The sequence below is a fragment of the Marmota marmota genome, unplaced genomic scaffold (assembly GCF_001458135.2).
Source record: "Marmota marmota marmota unplaced genomic scaffold, marMar, whole genome shotgun sequence".
In the NCBI taxonomy this organism is placed as follows: domain Eukaryota; kingdom Metazoa; phylum Chordata; class Mammalia; order Rodentia; family Sciuridae; genus Marmota; species Marmota marmota.
Genome location: NW_026000093.1, coordinates 653,435 through 674,450, shown reverse-complemented (window position 1 = coordinate 674,450; position 21,016 = coordinate 653,435). Strand labels below are relative to the sequence as shown.

The window sequence follows — 21,016 nt, the reverse complement described above, 5'->3', positions numbered from 1 at the left end:
AATTTTACTGCCTCAGATCCACACTGCTAGATGGGAAGACACACAAACAACATGAAAAAACAAAGGAACAAACTACCTCAAATAAACCAAGATGTTCCAACAACAGAATCCACAGACAACAGAGTAGAAGAAATGTCAGAGAATGTGTTTTAGAAGGTACATATTTAGACTGATCTTCAAAATAAAGGATGGTATTGGAGAGAACATACAGGAAGTGAAGGGTCACTTCAATAAAGAGGCAGAGATTATAAAAAGGAATCATCAGAAATCTTCAAATGAAGGAAACAATAAACCAAATAAAAAATTCAATGGAAAATATCACCAACAGACTAGACCACCTAGAAGACAGAATCTCAGGCAATGAAAACAAAATATATACTCTTGAAAATAAAGTCAACCGCACAAAGAAGACAAAACATCTTTCAATAGAACTTCCAATAAATATGGGACAACATAAAAAGACCAAATTTAAGATTTATCAGAATAGATGAAGGAATGCACAACCTTTTCAATGACATAATATCAGAAAATTTCCCCAAACTGATTTTTCAACCTAGATCCTCAACGGCAGAAGGTCCTGGAATAACATATATCAAGCTATGAAAGAAAATGGATGCCAACTGAGAATTTTATGTACATCAAAATTAAACTTCATATTTAAAGATGAAATAAAAACCTTCCATGATAAACAAAAGATAAAAGAATTCACAACTAGAAAGTCTGCACTCTAGAACATTCTCAGCAATATATTTCATGAGGAAGAAATGAAAAAAAAAAGGAAATAATAAATGAAAAGCAGCAAAGGAAAGAATTACACCAAGGAAAGACCAATCAAAGGAGAAATTAATTCTAGTTAAAAACCAAAAATAAACCAAAATGACCCGGAATACAAATCATCATATCTTAATAATAACTGCAAATGTTTTTTTTTTTAAAGGAGAGAGAGAGAGAGAGAGAGAGAGAGAGAGAGAGAGAGAGAGAGAATTTTTAATATTTATTTTTTAGTTTTCGGCGGACACAACATCTTTGTTTTTGTATGTGGTGCTGAGGATCGAACCCGGGCTGCACGCATGCCCGGCAAGTGCGCTACCGCTTGAGCCACATCCTCAGCCCCTAACTGTGAATGTTAATGGCCTAAAGTATTAATCTAAAGACATAAATTGGCAGATTGGAATTGAAAAAAAAGACCCATCAATATGCTATCTTCAAGAGACTCACCTCCTAGGAAAGATATCCACAGACTGAGGATGAAAGGTTGGGAAAAAAACATATCACTCACATAGATTGTAAACAAGCAGGGGTTTCCATCCTCATATCACACAAAGAGGACTTGAAAAAAGTTAGTCAGAAAAAATAAAGAAGGACATTTCACTCATATTGGTTATGGGATCCTACATCAACAACATGTAACAAGTTGTAAATCTATGTGCCCCAAAACACTGTCCAAACAATGGAGAATCTACATACATCAAACAAACCACTATCAATTTTAAGAATCAAATAGACCATAACACAACAATACTGGGTGACTTTAATATATCTCTCTCACCACTGGATAGATCTTCCAAACAAAAACTAAACAAAGAAACTGTGGAACTAAATAACACAATTAATGATTTAGACTGAACAGCCATATATTGAGTATTTCATGAATCTTTGAAGGAATGCACTTTCTTCTCAGCAACACATGGATCGTTCTAAAAAATAGACCATCTGTTATGCCACAAAGCAACTCTCAGAAAATACAAAAAAATAGAAATAGTATCCTGTATTCTATAAGATCATAATGGAATGAAAATAGAAATCAACAATATAATAAAAAATATAAGTTACTCATATACCTGCAGACTAAATAGCATGCTATTGAATTACAAATGGATAGTAGAAAAAAATCAGGGAGGAAATAAAAAAATACTTAGAGGTTAATGAAAACACCAATACAACATATGAAAATCTGTGGGACACTATGAAGGCAGTGCTAAGAGGAAAGTTCATTGCACTGAGCTCATACATTAAAAGAATAAACAGTCAACAAATAAATGACCTAACACTACATCTCTAAGCCCGGGAAAAAGAACAAATCAACACCAAGAACAGCAGAAGACAGGATATAATTAAAATCAGAGCCGAAACCAATGAAATTGAAACAAAAGAAAGAATTCAAAAAGTTGACAAAACCTAAAGTTGATTCCTTGAAAAAAATAAATGAAATTGATAAACCCTTAGTGAAGAAGACAGAGAATGCAAATTACTAAAATTCATGATGAACAAGGAAACATCACAATTGATACTACTGAAATACAGAAGATAAAACTATTTTTGAAAATTTATACTCAAATAAAATAGAAAATCTCAAACACATCAACAAATTCTAGACACAAATGATCTACCTAGATTGAATCATGTGGACATATACAATTTAAACAGATCACTTTCAAGCAATAAAATAGAAGATGTCATCAAAAGCCTACCAACCAAGAAAAGCCCAGGACCACACAGATTCTCATTCAAGTTCTACAAAACTTTCAGAGAAGAATTAACACCAATACTTCTCAAATTATTCTATGAAATAGAAAAGGAGGGAACCCTTCCAAACTCTTTCTATGAGGCTAGTATCACCCTGATACCAAAGCCAGACAAAGACACATCAAGGAAAGAAAACTTCAGACCAACATCTGTGATGAACATAGACACAAAAATTCTCAATAAAATTCTGGCAAATCACATACAAAAAACATTAAAAAGATAATGCACCACAATCAAGTGGGGTTCCTCTCAGGGTTGCAAGGTTGGTTCAACTTAGGGAAATTAATAAACATAATACATCACATCAATAGACTTAAAGACAAGAATCATGATTATCTTAATAGGTGCATTTGACAAAATACAGCACCCCTTCATGTTCAAAACACTAGAAAAACCAGGGATAGTAGGAACGTACCTTAATATTGTAAAAGCTCTCTATGCTAAATAGATATGCTCTCAAGGCCACATTATTCTAAAAGGAGAAAAATTGAAAGAATTTCCTCTAAAAACTGGAACAAGACAGGGATGGCCTCTTTCATCACTTCTATTCAACATAGTCCTAAAAACTCTAGCCAGAGCAAAATCAGATAAAAGAAATTAAAAGGATTCAAATCGGAAAAGAAGAACTCAAACTATCACTATATGCTAATGACACGATTTTATATTTAGAAGATCCAAAAAATTCCACCCCCAAACTTCTAGAACTAATAAATCAATTCAGTAAAGTAGCAGGATATAAAATCAGTACCCATAAATCTCACGCATTTCTATATATCAGTGATGAATCTACTGCAAGAGAAATTAGAAAAACTACCCCATCACAATAGCCTCAAACAAACAAAACACATAACAACAACAACAACAACAACAAAAACAAAAAACAAACTTTGGGAAACAATCTAACAAAAGAGGAGAAAGACCTCTACAATGAAAACTACAGAACAGTAAAGAAAGAAATTGAAGATGACCTTAGAAGATGAAAAGATCTCCCATGCTCTAGGTTAGGCAGAATTAACATTGTCAAAATGGACATATTACCAAAAGTGTTATACAGATTTAATGTAATTCCTATTAAAATATCAAGGACATTCTTCATCGAACTAGAAAAATCAATCATGAAATTCATTTGGAAAAATAAGAGACCCAGAATAGCCAAAGCAATCCTTAGCAAGAAGAATGAAACAGGAGGCATCACAATACCAGAGCTTAAACTATAAGCAATAGTAACAAAAACGGCATGGTATTGGCACCAAAACAGACATGTAGACCAATGGTACAAAACAGAAGAGACAGAGACAAACCCACATAAATATGGTTATCTAAAAGATTCCAAAAGATACACTGGAGAAAAGATAGACTCTTCAACAAGTGGTGCTGGGAAAACTGGAAATCTACATGTAGCAACATGACATTAAACCTCTATCAAAATCCTGCATAAAAATAAACTCAAAGTGAATCAAAGACTTAGGCACTAGAACAGAAAACCTGTGACTAATAGAAGAAAAAGCAGGCCGAAATCTTCATCATGTCAGCTTAGACTTGACTTCCTCAACAAGATTCCTAAAGTGCAAGAAGTAAAATTAAGAATCAATAAACGGGATGGATTCAAACTAAAAAGCTTCTTCTCAGCAAAGGAAACAATCAATAACATGAGGAGAGAGCCTACAGAATGGGAGAAAATCTTTACCACATGCACTAATCTCCAGGATATATAAAAAACTCAAAAATTTAACACCAAAAAAAAAAAAAAAAAAAAAAAAGGAGGAGGAGGAGGAGGAGGAAGAAGAAAGAAAAAGAAGAAAGAATAATACAATTGATTAACAAACATATAAAAAATGTTCATCATCTCTAGCAATTAGAGAAATGCAAATCCAAACGACTCTAAGATTTCAATTCACTCCAGTCAGAATGGCAGCTATTGAGAATATAAACAACAATAGTGTTGACCAGGATGTGGGGAAAAAGGCACACTCATACACTGCTGCTGGGACTGCAAATTGGTGTAGCCAATCTGAAAAGCAGTATGGAGATTACTTGGAAAACCTGGAATGGAACCACCATTTGACCCAGCTATTCCACTCCTCAGTTTATACCCAAAGGACTTAAAAAAAGCATACCACAGGGACATAGCCATATCAATGTTTATAGCAACACAATTCACAATAGCTGAACTATGGAACCAACCTAGATGCCCTTCAGCAGTGGAATGGATAAAGAAAATGTGGTACATATACACAATCGTATATCACTCAGCCTTAAAGAAAAATGAAATTATGGCATTTGCAGGTAAATGGATAGAACTGGAGAATATCATGTAAGTGAAATAAGCTAATCCCCCCAAAACCAAAGGCTGAATGCTTTCTCTGATATGCATATGCTGATCCATATTTGGGGGTGGAGGCGGGGGTAGGGAAGAATGAAAAAACTTTGGATATTGCAGAGTGAGTGAGGGGAGGGGAGCGACTGTGGGGGTGGGAAGGACAGTAGAATTAGACAGACATTATTACCCTATAGAATGTATGATTATACTACTGCTGTGACTCCCCGCCATGTATAGCCAGAGGAATGATAAGTTGTGCTCCATTTGTGTACAATGTGTCAAAATGTATTCAACTGTCATGTATAACTAATTAGAACAAATTAAAAGAGTTAAAAAAATATATATATAATCCTTACCTATTGGGAGGGTCCAACACATAATGCAGGACCATAAACACAAATTAACTCCAAATGTAGACCTAAATGTAAGGGCACAGACTATAAAACTCTCAGAAGAAAACACAGAATTTTTTGTTACCTTGGATTAGGCAATAGTTTTTTAGATTTAATACCAAAAGCATAAGCAGCAATAACAATAATAAAAAAAAGATGTTGGATGTTGTGAACATTATAAACCTCCTTTGTGTTTCAAAGGACGCTATCAAAAAGTGAAAAAAATAGGGCTGGGGATGTGGCTCAAGTGGTAGCGCGCTCGCCTGGCATGCTCGCTGCCCGGGTTCGATCCTCAGCACCATATACAAACAAAGATGTTGTGTCCGCCGAAAACTAAAAAAATAAATATTAAAATTCTCTCTCTCAAAAAAAAAAAAAAAAGTGAAAAAATACATTGTAGGAAAAATATTTACAAATTCTATTTGATAAGAAACATGTATCCAGTATATATAAAGGACTCAACTCAGTAATAAAAATAACCAAATTAAAAAAAAAAAAAAACAGGCAAAGGACTTGAAAGACTTTCCTTTAAAGAAAATATACAAATAGCCAATAAACACAAGAAAAAATGCCTAACATCACTAATAAAAACCACTATGGGAAATACAAATCAAAACCACTAGACATACCAGTTCAAACCCATTGGATGGCTATAAATTTTATAGCAGACATGAAGAAACTGGAACACTCCATACCTTGCTAGCAGGAATGTAAAATGGTGCAGCCATTTTGGAAAATAGTTTTTCAAAGGTTTAAACGATGAGTTATCATATGGCCCAGCAATTTTACTCTTAATTATACACCCAACAGAACTGAAAACATATGTCTAAACAAAAAACTTGTACAAATGTTTACAATAGCACTATTCATATTAGTCAAAAAGTGGAAACAACCCATATGTGCATCAACTAATAGAGTATGGTATATTCCTAAAATATGTTATTATTAGGCCAAAAATGATGCACTTATATATTTTACAATAGGAATAAACCTTGAAAACATGCTAAATAAAAGAATCAGTCACCAAAGAATACAAACTATATGATTCTACTTAAATGAAATGCCCAGAATAGGCAAATTTGTAGAAATATAATATATTAGATCAGTGGTTGTCAGGAATTGAGAAGAATAGGGGCTTGGCAGTAAACTGGTATGGGGTTTCTTTTGTTGGGGGCATATCACAAAACTGTTCCCATATTATAATTATGATTGAATAATTCAATAAATATAATTAAAAATCATTAAGTTGTACACTTTCAATAGATCATATTTATGGGATGTGAGCTTTATCAATAGAGCTCTTTTTTAATTTTTAGTAACTGATATAGGTTTTATTTTATTTAGTTTTGGACATATTATATCTTAAACTTTATTTTTAAAAATTTGTTCTGATTAGTTATACACGATAGCATAATGCATTTTGACATACTGTATACAAACGGGAGTTAATAAAACTCTTTTAAAAACAGAGAAGGTTAAGATAGATTCTCTTAGCTTCCCTTTAGTCAAGTTCCAATTTCTATATATCTCTGTGTATATGGTAAAGAACAATAAGCACTAGCTATGTAATTCATGGGCCCTTATAATATTCTACCCTTTGCAGTAAGTCAGAATGGGAACAGGAAGACTGGCAAAGAACATAAACGTTCAGTATTTAATTAAAATTAGCAGTAGAAAGATGAGGCTAAGAAGAAATTGAACCAAATGACCTTGGATAATATCAGGACCATCAAGAACTGTTTTACAGAAGAAATATGAAAACAGATTGTTTAGTTTGGTGGTTAGGGAGTGCACTCTACATCTCTAGCAGTAGCCACATTTCATGTGCACAATTAACTACATGTGGTCAGAGGCTCCTGCAAACCCAGTGTAATATATAACACTTACATCATAGCAGAAGTTCTATTAGGCATCGCTGGTGTTCAATGTTTGAAACGGCAACCTCTGAAAGCCACAGATTTTTTAATTGCTATATTTACTCAGGTTTTCAAGACTTATAAAACAATGTAGTTAAATGGTCTTTTTAGGTATGGTGGTCGTATGTCTTGGCTTTTCTAGAATAATAACAATATATCTTACTTTTTATATTACTTTCAATAATATGAGCCATTAAAGTAAAACTTAAGGTAACAACTTCAATTTTTAGATTTTTTATATAAATAAATAAGCAGATAAAATCCTTCATCATATCATTTGTCCCAAATTTTGATACAAGAAAAATATACATAACAATAATCCATACAGCCTAGAAAGTGCTAGAGGCAGAGTCCCCTTTTCTTGAACCCTTTGTCTAGTTGACTCTCCCCACCCATGCTCGAACTTTGCCATGCAATTACTCACCGGGGCCCAGGTAGATCAGCATGCCCTGAGCTAGTATCCTGCTGGCTTCCGGTGCCATCTCTGCCAGGTAGTGAGTAAACTCGCTGCACCACTACTTGGACCCCCACTCCTGACCATGGGGCAGCTCCTTGGCTTTCCACCACATCCAGGAGAGAATCCCTAAGGGGGGATTCAGCTGTGAAGTGCTGCTTTGCCTTTTCGTGCCTGTTGGTCCATTCTGTGCCTGTGGTGGCCAGGTCACTATATACAACCTGGCCAAGACATGCAAAGAAAGCTATTTCAGTTTATAACACCATTCTTCCCTCCAAATGGCACTGTTAAGCAATCTCCCAATAGATCTGCAGTACAGTGAAGGAATGATAAAGATAAAAGAAAGAAACATGTGGTATGTGCCTCCATATCCTGCTGAGGAGGGGAAGGTGGGCAAGAGCAGTGTGGGCGGTTGAGTGTTCCATACCAATGTGATCACAGCACGAATAGTTCTGCTATCGAACACCTCAGGGTAATTTAAAAAAATTGTCTTTTCAGAAGTAGCGAATTCAACTTGAAAAACTAAAATACAAAATAAAAGAATGACTGAGGTTTGATGAAAATTAACCATTTTATTAAGTGCTTATTAAGGTGAAGCATTTTGCATGCTCACGTGTCCTCCAAACAACTCTATATAATCTGTCCTTTTCATATTAATATCCTTATCCTCACAATGATCCAGTGTGGGAGACAACAGCATTTATGACCATTTTATAAGGAAAATTGAGACTACCCAAGGTCACCTAGCACAAAGTGGTTGGGGGAAGATTTGAACCAGGACATGTGATTCCAGAGTCCATGTTCTTAACCAATATGCTACATGGCAGCCTCATTGACACTGTTATAAGAATATCATGCTAAGAGAAATAAGCTGGACCCAGAAAGTTAAAGATTGAATGATTTCTCTGATCTATGGAAGAAGGAAAAAAAAAGATAAGAAAAGGTGGGGAGAATTCCATAAAAATAGAAGAAAGATCAATGGGGTAAAGGAAGGGAATTAAGGGAGAGGAAGGAGGGACAGGATAAGGGAAGAATAGTGGAATAAATCTGATCTAACTTTCCTATATACACATATGAATATACCACAGTGAATCTCATCTTTATGTATATCCACAAGGCACTAATTAAAAAAGCATATAAGTAACTAGCAGAAAGATCAGATGAATACAGGGAAGGGAACGGGGAAGGGAGGAGGGAAGGGACAGGGGAATTACTAGGGACTGAATTAAAGGAAATTATATTCCATGCTTTTATAATTATGTCAAAATGAATCCTAATGTTAAATATAACTAAAAAGAACTAATAAAAAAATGGAAGTACAAAAAATGTACTTTTTTTTGTATCTTTATTTTATTTTTATGTGATGCTGAGGATCGAACCCAGTGCCTCATGCATGCGAAGCAAGCACTCAACCACTAAGCCACAATCCCAGCCCCCCCCAAAATGTACTTTGAACCATGTTTTTAATGAGTACATCTACTTAATGTTTATTTTTAATATATTATTTACACATTATATATTTATAATATATATTTATAAAGTAAATACATGTATAATATATTTGTTTTATATTTATATATGTGTATGATCATTCTTCTTCTTATTTTTCATTATTATTATTTTTTTTATGTAGCACTGGGGATAGAACCCAGGGCCTTATGCATGCTAGCTAGCTAAGTGCCCTACCACTGAGCTACACCCCAACCCCATTTAAGCCATATTTAAAATGTTATAATTAAATTGATAAAAGTGCTCTCCTTTTCACATAAACCCCTTCAGATACTTGTTTTAACAGTCAATGGGAGATTTTTTGCTTGATTATATGATAAAAAACAGGGCAAGAGTTTGTCTACTTTTCTTTCTTATTTACCCTATCAGTCTCAGCATTCTGTTCTGTGGTGATTCCCGTAACCCACTGAGTTTGAAGCCAGAGCACTGGCAGCAACACTGACTCTCAGAGCTGAGCATGTCCCTGGGGCACACATCATGCTCACATTCAGTGAATTTTAGTGGTTCTCTAAATTCATCTTGGCAGATGACTAGGGCTCAGGGCCAAAAAAATTCCAAAAATCAACCTTTAGCATGTAATCTCAGGCTTATACAGCTCTTTCTATCTCAAGGGACTCAAGGGATATGGCTCTTATGAAAAAAAATTTTTTAAATAAATAAATAAGGGCTTAAACAACATTTTAAGTTACAAGATATGAACAGAGAAAATACTTTCATACATTTTAATACATTAGAATAAAGATTAAAAAATACATAACTAGAAAGATAAAAAACTGTAAGAAAACCACAACCAAATGCTGACCTGAATGATACTATCTTTAAGCACAACAATAAGATATTCTAACTTTATCTATGGGGGGGGGGTTAAAAAGTGAACATCCTAGGTCCATTAAAATCTAGCGACCAATGTGATTACAAGCACAAAACTTCTGGGCCAATGAGAGTTTACCTGACTTTCAGGTGAATTATTGGATAGATCCTTAATTTTAAACATCTGGGCCAAAGTGATGTTTCTTCTTGGAAGGAGTATGTCATGACAGTATAGTTTGTGAGTTGTTTCTGCATCTTCTTTGGCAACAACTTTCTGACAGAAATAAGTATTCAGAATAACAGGGCAACTTCCATTTGGGATGATAAGTTTTTGCCTAGAGAAGAAAAAGAAATTTCACAGTTTATTTGCAATGTTGAATTCTTATATTTTGCTAAATCAGAAATGCAAAGAGCAATGATACACCAGTTATTGATAACTAAAACCAGGCCAGTCCATGAAATGACAGCTGTCCCTAATGATGGACAGCTACAACCAGGCCAGAGATGAAGTAATCATCATCTCTAAAAACAGAGAGCTAGGACTAGACTAGCCAGCAGAGTGAGTGTTGTCTCTATTGCTTGAGGGAAACTGTCAATGGATCTGGCTTTACATTCACAGTGAATGCCCAGTGTCAAGAATGGATAAAGACCATTTAAGTCTTAGGCTTGAGCTTCCTCAGGACAGGCCTCAAGATTCTTAGGGAAAAACAGAATGAGCAAAGACTATATAAAAATAAGCTCAAAAACTGCCCAGTGAATTGTTATTTACAGATAAAGCCTTCAGACATTTCAAAAGCTCCTATCTCAAAGAACATGACATTAAATGCTGAAGGAACTTCTACTACTTCTACTTTTTCTATCAAACTGACCACAGTCACTGAAATTGCCTACACTGAAGTAGAAAAGGTGTGTGGGAATACTCCAGAGAAAATTCTTCTGTTTCCTCTCTGTCCTCTGAAGCAATGAAACATTTCAATGTAATGCCCATTCCTCAAAGGGGGAAGAACTGTTAATAAGAAAACTTGAGGACTCTGGATTCCGAAAGGAAGGAGTAGACATACTTTTTCCTGCTCTGCCTGACATTGTATATAAAGTAAACATAAGAAGATACTGAAAGCCTAGACCCTAGAGACCTCAGGACCTGAGAAACTACACAGCAGGAAGTCCCTGAAATTTCTTTGGTGTCTCTCTTATATCTCAGACTTGATATTGAAGAAGCTTGCAACCTGGAAACAGCAATGGAGGGAAAAAGAGCACCAACAAAAGACTGCTTTCTCTAATTAAGAGTTAAAGGAAAGGCCTAGCTTAGCAAGACAGAAAACTCTTTTATGACAATTTTTCCACTCTAGTCAAACACCAAAGAAAAACGATGACCTGTCTCTATGCAGGCGAGCAAAGGCCAAGTGTGGAGCCTGAATTTCCATACTTACTGGGTTATAATGAGGGGTTTCCAAAAGCTAGGTCAGGATGGTGTGAAGAGATACTTGCTGGACCTCACTTCCACAGTAATAACCTCTGGGATGGTGCCAGAGGGTGTCTAAAGAAAAGTCAGGACTGTCACCACTGTCCGGTGATACTAAAACTACCCTCTATCTTCCCATGCTCACAGTGTTATCAGTGGAAGCCACCTGAGGGATAGCAACCAGACAGAGTAGTGTTAGGAGAGGCCTAGAAGCTGGAATTCATACCCCTGCTTAGCAGAAATGAGTCTCTTTGTCTCAGGTGTCAAGTGATAGTAACAATCTTCCCCTATCTTTTGCTACCAAAGAAGTGGAAGATAAAGCTATCCAAAAAGGATAAGTAAGATCCAGAATCTCATAACACAATACCTTAAATATCCAGGTTTCCATCTAAAAATCACTTGCCATACTAAGAACCAAGAAAAACCTCTACTTGAATGAAAAAGCTAATAAATAGATGCTATTGCTGAGATGACACACGTTAGAAGTATCTAAAAACGTTCTAAAGCAGCCATTATAAAAATTTTCAATGAGTTAATTAAAAATGCACTTGAGACAAATGAAAAGATAAAGTCCCAGCAAAGAAATAGAAACAAATAGAATACTTGTTAAAAACAAGTTTCAGAACTAAAAAATAAGATGATAAAAATTTAAAATCCAAAGGATAGCTTCAACAGTAGAGTGGACGGAACAGAGAAAAGAATCAGTGAATATTTACATAAAATAAAAGAAATTATACAATATGAATAAAAGGGAAAACTGACTGGAAAAAAAAAAACGAAACAAAACCAACAAACAACATAGCTTCAGGAACTGTGGGGAGGTAGAAATAAAAATGGGACAATAAGGGTAAGATAATATAGATAAATACAATAGGTTTTCCTACTTTAAAATTTTCTAAATTATGATTCCAACAAAACTTATTATACTGTCTAATGTGGCTCTAAAGGTATGCAGAGGAAATATTAAAGACAGTCATTTTATAAAAAGAATAAATACAAAGGGAGGTCACATTTTCATATCTCACTCAAACTGGCAAAATGTTGATGCAGTAGACTGTGACTAATTATGTATATATAATGTAATTCCCAAAGCAATCATTAAAATAACTTTAAAAATTATAAGTACGTGTGGCATGGTGGCATATTCCTGGAATCCCAGCTAAGATAGGAGAATCATAAGTTTAAGATCAGAAGCAGCAACTTAGAAAGACCTTATCTCAAAACAAAAAATAAAAAGGACTGAGGATATGGAGATGTAGCTCAGTGATAAAGCTCTCCCTGGATTCAATCCTCAATACAAAAAAAAAAGCAATTCATCTATATGCTATTTATAAGCAACTTACTTTAAAAATAGAGAGGATGAAAGTAAAAGAATGGGAAATGATATATAATCAAAAGATGAGGAGGCAACACAAATATTAGATGATGTAGGCTTCAGAGCAAAGAAAATGCCTTATTACACAGAGAGGTATTACCTAATGATAAAAAGGTCAATCCACCAAGAACATTTAGTAATCCTACATGTGTATTTACCCAACAACATAGATTCAAAATACATGAGGCAAAAACTATAAAACTGAAAGTAAAAATCACCAAATCCATAATTAGAGTTGAAGATTTTAACATCTCTCTGTCAACATCTGATAGAACAACTAAAGAAAATATAGGCAAGGATAAAGACCACACAACAAACCATTAATCAACAGGCAGACCTAAAAGAATTAAGATCATATACAATATTTTCTCTTATCACAGTGGAATCAAACTAGAAATCAATAGCAGAAGGTAATACGAAATTTTTCAAACACTGGAAATGAGACAACACACTTCTAAGTAATTAATGGGTCAAAAGGAAGTACAATGAAAATTTAAAAAAAAAACACGTTGAATTGAATGAGAATGAAAAATTAATGTATTAAAATCTGTGAAAAATAGTTAAAGTGATAACAATAGGGAATTTTATATCACTTAAAACTTACATTAGAAAAGAGGAAGAACCAAGTCAAATACGCTCTTAAATAAAAAACACAGAAAAAACTAGAACAAAGTAAACCCAGAGCAGGTGAAAGGAAATAAACAATAAAGAGCAAAAAAAATTAATGACATTCAAAACAAGAACACAGCAGAGGAAAAAAATGTAATAAAGAGTTGGTTCTTTAAAGTGATCAATGAATTGACTGACAAAGGAAAAAAGATACAAATTACCAATATCAAGAATGAAAGATCAGTACAGACCTTACAGACATCACAAGGTTAGTAATGGATTATTATGAACAACTCTCATTTTTTTTTATCTAAAAATGTAGATAAAACAGGATAATTCCTTAAAAAGAACAAACTACCACAACTTATATAATAGAAAAGAGATTATTTGAATAGCCACGTGCTATATTTTGGATGGTGGATGTCCTCCCAAGGATGATATGTTAAGGCTTGGCCTCACCATGGTGCAACTGTGAAATGATGGGACTTTAAGAGGTAGAGACAAGCAGGAGGTGTTTGGGTACCTGGAGTGTCCTCTTGAAGGGGACTGTGAGACCCTGGTTCCACCTTGCTCTTTTCACTCTGCAGCTCATTCTAATGTAAGTGGTTTGTACTGCCTAAGCTACAAGTCCAAAAGAATGGAGCCAATTTACCATTGACCAGAATCTCCAAATCTGTGAGCCAAAAGAAACCCTTTCTCTTTATAAATTCATTATTTCACATATTTTGTTAAAGACATGAAAAATTGACAAACACATCTTTAAAAATTGACAAACACTGCTTAAAATTTTTTTTTAGCTATAGACAGACACAATATTTTTATTTTATTTATTGTGGTACTGAGGATCGAACTCAGTACCTCACACATACTAGGCGAGAGCTCTGCCACTGAGCCACAACCCCAGCCCTGTATCTTATAACTCTTAAGGAAAATGAATTTGTAATTTTAAAACTCCCAAAAGAGTTATCTCCAGGTTCAGATACTTTCACTGGAGAATTACACCATATGTGAAAAGAAGAATTAACACCAATGCACATTCTCTTCAAGAAAGTAGAAGAGGAGGAAAACACTTCCAAATTTATTTTATAATGCCAGTATTACTCTGATAATAAGACTTTGGACAGTACAAAAAAAGCCCAAATAAACAAACACGCAGAACATATCCCAAGAATATAGATAAACAAATATTTAACAAAATATTAGCAAATAGAATTCAGTAATATGTAAAAATAATATATTATATGTGAGGCATTATAAAATATGACCAAGTAGAAATACCAGTTCAGATCCAGGAATTCAAGAATTATTTGATATTTGAAAAGTCACTTTTGTAGGTCTAAGGCTAAAAAAGAAAAACCATATAATTATTTCAACTGAAGAAGAAAAACCTTTTGACAAAGTTCAATACCCATTTAGATTAAAAAGCTCAGAAGACTAGAAATATAAAAATACACTTTTTCAACTTAATAAAGAATACTTACAAAAATTCCACAGCTAACAATGAAAGAAATTCTTTCCACCTAAAATGGTAAAAAGGCAAGATTTTCTCTCTCCACTTTTACTCAGTAATTTTACATAGTATAGTTCTAGCAAGTACAAAAAGGAAAGAAAAGACATACAAATCAGAAAAGAGGAAATAAAATGACATAATTGCTTAAGTAAAAAATACCAAGGAAAGGGCTGGGGTTGTGGCTCAGAGGTAGAGGGCTGGCCTACCATGAATGAGGCACTGGGTTTGATCCTCAGCATCACATAAATATAAAATAAAGATATTGTGTGCACCTATAACTTAAAAAATAAATATTAAAAAACAAAACAAAACAAGGAAGCTGAATGTGCCTGTAATTCCAGTGGCTGAGGAGGTTAAGACAAGTATGATTGCAAGTTCAAAGCCAGCCTCAGCAATTAAGTGAGGCCCTAAACAATGTAACAAGACCCTGTCTCTAAAAAAAAATAAAATAAAAAGTGTTGGGGATGTAACTCAGTGGTCAAGCACCCCTGGGTTTAATAGCTGGTACTAAAAAAACAAAAACGATAATAAAAAATACCCAAGGAATCTGCAAATAACTCCTAGAACTAATAAGTGAGCTCGGCAAGTTTTCAGGACACAAAACATAAATAAACCAGGTGTACTTCTATATATGATCCATGAACACACGGACTCCAAAATTTAAAATATAATACCATTTAAAATAAGAATAATAAAACATCCAGGTTTAGGGCTGCATGTGTATAACCCCAGTGACTCTGGAAACTGAGGTAGAAGGATCTCAAGTTAGAGGTAAACTTGGGCAACTTAGTAGGATCTTGTCTCAAAATAAAATACAATAAGGTACTGGGGATACAGCTCAGAGGTAGGGTACTCTGGGTTTCAACCTTCAGAACCAAAACCAAAACAAACAAACAAAACAATAACAAATAGTTCAGTGTAAGTGAACAAGACTTGCATTCTGAAACTATAAAACACACATAAAGTAAGTGAAGGAGGAGCTTCATGAATGAAAAGACATGCCATATTACAGATTAAAAGAATTATTATCATAAAGACACCAATTCTCCCCAAACATATATACAGACTTAGAGCAACCCCAGCCAAAAAAAAAAAAAATTTTTTTTGCAGATATACATAAGCTTATTCCGAATATGTGAAAAGGTAAAGAAACTGGAATAGTTAAAACACAATGGAGATAATCAATTTACCCATTTCACCCATTTCAAAACTTACTATGTAGCAATAATAATAATAATAATAATAATAATAATAATAATAATAAATGTAGTACTTGTGAAAGGATAGATACATAAATCAATGAAATAAAATAAAGAACCCAAAATGAAACTCCAAATATGTTCAGCTGATTTTTGACAAAGGTGCCAAAACAACACCTGTATTTCCAGTTACTCAGGAGGCTGAGGCATGAGAATTGCAAGTTAAGAGGCCAGCTTAGGAAACTTAGAGAACCTGCTGAAAATAAATAAATAAAAGGGCTAGGGATGCAGTTTAGTGGTAGAGTACCACACTGATGGTAGGGGAGGGGAAGAACTCTGAAAAGTGCAGAGCAAAATATATGAACAATCCAATTAGGACACAAGCAATAGGCATGAATAGACATTTCATTAAAGAGATTTACAAATAGCAAATTAGGGCATTAAAAGATGTTCAGTATCAATGGCCTTTAAGAAAATTCACATTTGGGCTGGGAATAAAGCCAATCCAAATGTGTATTTTCTTTCTTTCTTCTCCCCCGCAGTTTGTTTATTTATTTTTATTTGTTCTAATTAGTTATACATGACAATAAAATGCATTTTTGACACATCATACATATATGGAGTATAAGTTCTCATTCTTCTAGTTGTACATGATGTAGAACCACACTGGTCTTGTAAATATATATATATATATATATATATATATATATATATACATACACACACACACCTAGGGTAATAATGTCTGATTCATTCTACTATCCTTCCTACCCCCATACCTGCTCCTCTCCCTTTACTCCCCTCTGCTTAATCCAAAGTACCTCTATTTTCCTCCATCCCTGCCCTCCCCCATTGTGAAATAGCATCCACATATCAGAAAACATTCAGCCTTTGGTTTTTGAGATTGGCTTATTTCACTTAGCATGATATTTTCCAGCTCTGTCCATTTATCTGGATAGCCATAATTTCATTCTTATGTATACCACAAGTTACAGGTAGGCTTGGGCAACTTAGTGAGATCTTTCTCAAAATAAAATATACCACATTTTCTTTATCCATTCACCTGTTTAAGGACATCTAGGTTAGTTCCATAGTTTAGCTCTTGTGAATTGAGCTGCTATAAACATTGATGTGGCTGAGTCATTGTAGTATGCTGATTTTAAGTTCTTTAGGTATACCAAGGAGATTTTCTATTTTTTTGGAGTATAAATTTTCAAAATAGTTTCTAATTATATTTTCTGTTTCAGTAGGGTCCATTGTGATGTGTATTTTCTTAAAGTTTGTGCTTAACATGCACAAGGTCTAATCCCTGCACTCCTTTTAACCAAGGGGGGATAGGAGGAGGGAGAGGGAGGGGTGAGGGAGAGAAAGGGAGGGAGAAGGATGCAGGAGGGTGGGATGTGGGGGAGGAGAGAGAATGAACATTAAAATCACAATGGGGAGGGCTGGAATTGTGGCTCAGTGGTGGAGTGCTTGCCTAGCATGTGTGAGGCCCTGAGTACACCTCAGTACCACATATAAACAAACAAATAAATAAATAAAAATAAAAGATCCATTGGCAACTAAAAATATATTTTTTTTAAGAAATCACAACGAAGCTGGGCAGATTCACACACCTGTGATCTCAATACTTTGTAAGACCCTCAGCAACTTATGTCCTGTCTCAAAAAAAAAAATGAACTGGGGATACAGCTCAGTGGTAAAGTACCCTTTGGTTTAATCCCCAACACCAAAAACCAACGCCAATGAAACAATACCCATAATGAGGTATAACAACACAATTAAAATGTCTAAAGTAAAATGTAGTCCCCAAATTAGATGGTAGCAATGTATAGAGAAAGTGGATTGTTTAGACACTGCTGGTGGGAATATAAACTGTACCACCATTCTGGAGATGTTTGATAGTTTAAAAATAAAATCCAAACATGCGACTTCCATAAAAATGTAGCTTTTGTAGTGGGGATGAAATAGAAATGAAAACTTACTTTCATATGAAAACATGAATGTTAACAGCACTTTTTTTCATAGTGGTTATGAAGTGGAAACAATGTATATATCCATTGATTGATGAAACAAACTGTTAAATCCACAACACAAAATATTACTCAGCAATGAGAAAGAATGAATTAATTGTTGACACACACAATGACTGGGATGAATTTCTTGGGAAATGTGGAGATTTAAAAAAAAAAAAAAAAAAAAAAAAGCCCAAACCTGGGTCTGGGGATATAGCTTGGGGTAGAGTGTGTATTTAGTATTAGTAAGGTCCTGTGTTCAATCCTAGTGTATTGTATGTGTGGGCATGCCAGAAAAAAGTCAACCCTAAAAAATAGAGAACATATTTGTGGTTGCCAGGGGTTTAGTATGTTCAGTCAGGGTGAGGTGAAGAGAAAGGAGGGAATCTCATATAGTTTTAAAAAAGGTAACAGGAAGGATCCTTGTGGTGACGGATGTTTTGCATCTTGACTGTATTGTTGATATCCTGATTGCAACAGGGTAGTACATTTTATAAGATGTTGTCCTGGAAGGAAACTGGGTAAAAATAACATAAATAACCTCTCTGTATTATTTTATACAACTACATGTAAGTCTACAGTTATCTTAAAATAAAGTTTGATGAAAAAAATACAACAGATATTTTATAATACTAATCAATCTACTCCCCCCACCTCCTATCACCCCACTGGTCAATTGAAGCTCCTAAACTTAAATTAAGGAAAAAACACTGATTAACAATAGTGTTTCTGTCCAAGAATCAGTAATAGGTATGCAAACTTAATTTTAAACTTTATGCAAAATTTTCAATGTTATCTGTGCAAACATAAAATTCTTATTTATGCAACATGTGGTAGGCCCAGTTTATCTAACCTGTAGAGCATATAAATATATAAAGATTATAATTAGGTACATGTTCTACACTAGATTGCAGTTTATCTATATAAATGTCTTAATAACAAGTATATTTTTATACAGCTTGTTCAGTTTCTAAAAATATGATAAAGTAATATTATTTTAACAATTTAGAAAGTGTTGCGACCCCTTGCCCGCAAGGAAGACGCAACTCAGGAATCTTCTTTCAGCAGTTTATTCAGGCCCTTGATAGTTCTTCTTCTTCCTCCTGGATGCCCCTCCCAGCCTTAATAAAGCATCTCAAGCCCCAATGCAAAGCTGCCACGTGGAGCTTTCTCATAGGGTGGTAAGGGATTGCGTGCCAATTCTCCATATTAGGAGTTGTTTATCACAGGCCACAGTGGAAGCCGGCGCCATCTTCTAATGGCAGCCACGGTCTAATTAGAACGGCTCACCACAAGAAAGCACTAGTTAACTTTATGTATTGAAAACCTAACAGTTTACAGATAAACATACCAATATTAGAACTATGTTTTGCCTAAATCAGAGTTTATTAAATCATTCTTCCCAGCTCAAGTTCATCACACTAAATTAGACTACAGGAGAAATGATTTGTAAAGAAATCCAGTTCATTACCTTAAATCACATAAAATAACAAAATTATGGCCCTAAGGAAAGAGAAAATAAGGCAACCTTCTTAAAGTAAATTTAAAAAATATTTTTTGATTGATACAATATTCATACTTATGAGGTATAATGTGATGTTTTGAGTCATGTATACATTGGGTAATTATCAAGTCAGGATAGTTAGCATATCCATCACCTCAAACTTTTATCATTTCTTATGTTGAGTACATTAAAAATCCCTACTTGTAATTATTTTGAGGTATACAATGCATCGTTAAATAGTCATCCTACTGTCCTTTGACCAATATCCACTTTTTTCCCGCTCCCTTGTCCCTTTCTCCACAGTCTTTAGTAAGCAACCCCTATTCTCTTAACTCCTGCCAGATCAACTTTTTCACATAGGAGTGATATATTTTTTTTTTTTTTGTGCTTGATTTATTTTATCCAGGTCTATCACTGTTGTTGCAAATGACAGGATTTTTAAAAATAGCTGAATAATATTCCATTGTAAGAACATCATTTGTTTCTGTACTGTTACTCAGATTTAAAAATACTTTATTCTATAAGGTAAACATATCTTTGAAATTTTGCTCAGTCTTCTCATACAACACAAGTCTCCTTTATTTCCCCCAAATAACTACAAAGGTAAGCATTAATCTTAGCAGATACAAAGGATCACAATTTCTGAATTACAGAACCTGAATGAGGTTTAAAGAATGATTCTGAATAATGAATGAAATTTGAAATTTTAGTCACAGATATAACTTGTTATACCCATATGGTCTAGGAAATTAATTCATACAATAGTACATCTACATCAAGTAGACTTGCCAAGACATGGACAGGGAAAAAATTTAAATCCCATTATCTAGGACCATTTAATTCACTTTGCTCTCCTTTTATGACAACATGTGTCATGGCCATTGAGTGCGCAGTGTCAATGCTAAGATGTGATGCTCCAGGGCAGGCCTTTCTGGGAGCTGCTAGGAGGCTTCCCAGATGAGGCAACCAAATGGGTAGTGGGGGACACAGTATAGAAAAGTTCCAAGAAGGAAACAAACACAAGAAGACTGGGGGACTGCCTGGGGTAAGAACCTCATTTCGAAGTGAACGGAATGAGCTAGCATGCCATACTACCACATCACTGAGTTCCTGCAGAAAAATTTCACTTACTCAGTTTCCATTATTGGCAGACAGAGAAAGTTTTAGCTTTTAAACATTCATAAACATAGTACCAATGTGATTTTTCTAGATAGCATGACCTTTCCATTTATTTTTATCCTTCAGTCCAATGCTAATGGTATGACCTTTGTAATTATCTATGTATCTCATTGCCATGTTATGTGACAATCAAAAAGTATGTTTGCATCACATATATGGATTGAGATTAAATGTTATAAGCTTTTCTGAAGGTCAAACTAAAATAACAGAAACAAAACAATAACACCCCTCTCATT

General features: G+C 34.4%; 1 protein-coding gene across 12 annotated transcripts in view; it reads right to left on the bottom strand.

Annotated features, from left to right (window-relative positions):
* Spidr (scaffold protein involved in DNA repair) overlaps positions 1–21,016 on the bottom strand; it is a 394,388-nt gene that overhangs the window by 108,151 nt on the left and 265,221 nt on the right. For 8 of the 12 annotated variants that reach the window (XM_048782863.1, XM_048782865.1, XM_048782869.1 and 5 more), the window contains 3 exons: positions 14,855–14,893; positions 10,067–10,262; positions 7,579–7,829 (listed from right to left, as the gene is read on the bottom strand). In XM_048782863.1, coding sequence (XP_048638820.1) covers positions 7,579–7,829; positions 10,067–10,262; positions 14,855–14,893 — 486 coding nt within the window. The remainder of the gene's footprint in view (positions 1–7,578; positions 7,830–10,066; positions 10,263–14,854; positions 14,894–21,016) is intronic. The other 4 variants (XM_048782864.1, XM_048782866.1, XM_048782874.1 and 1 more) reach the window with 1 other exon arrangement.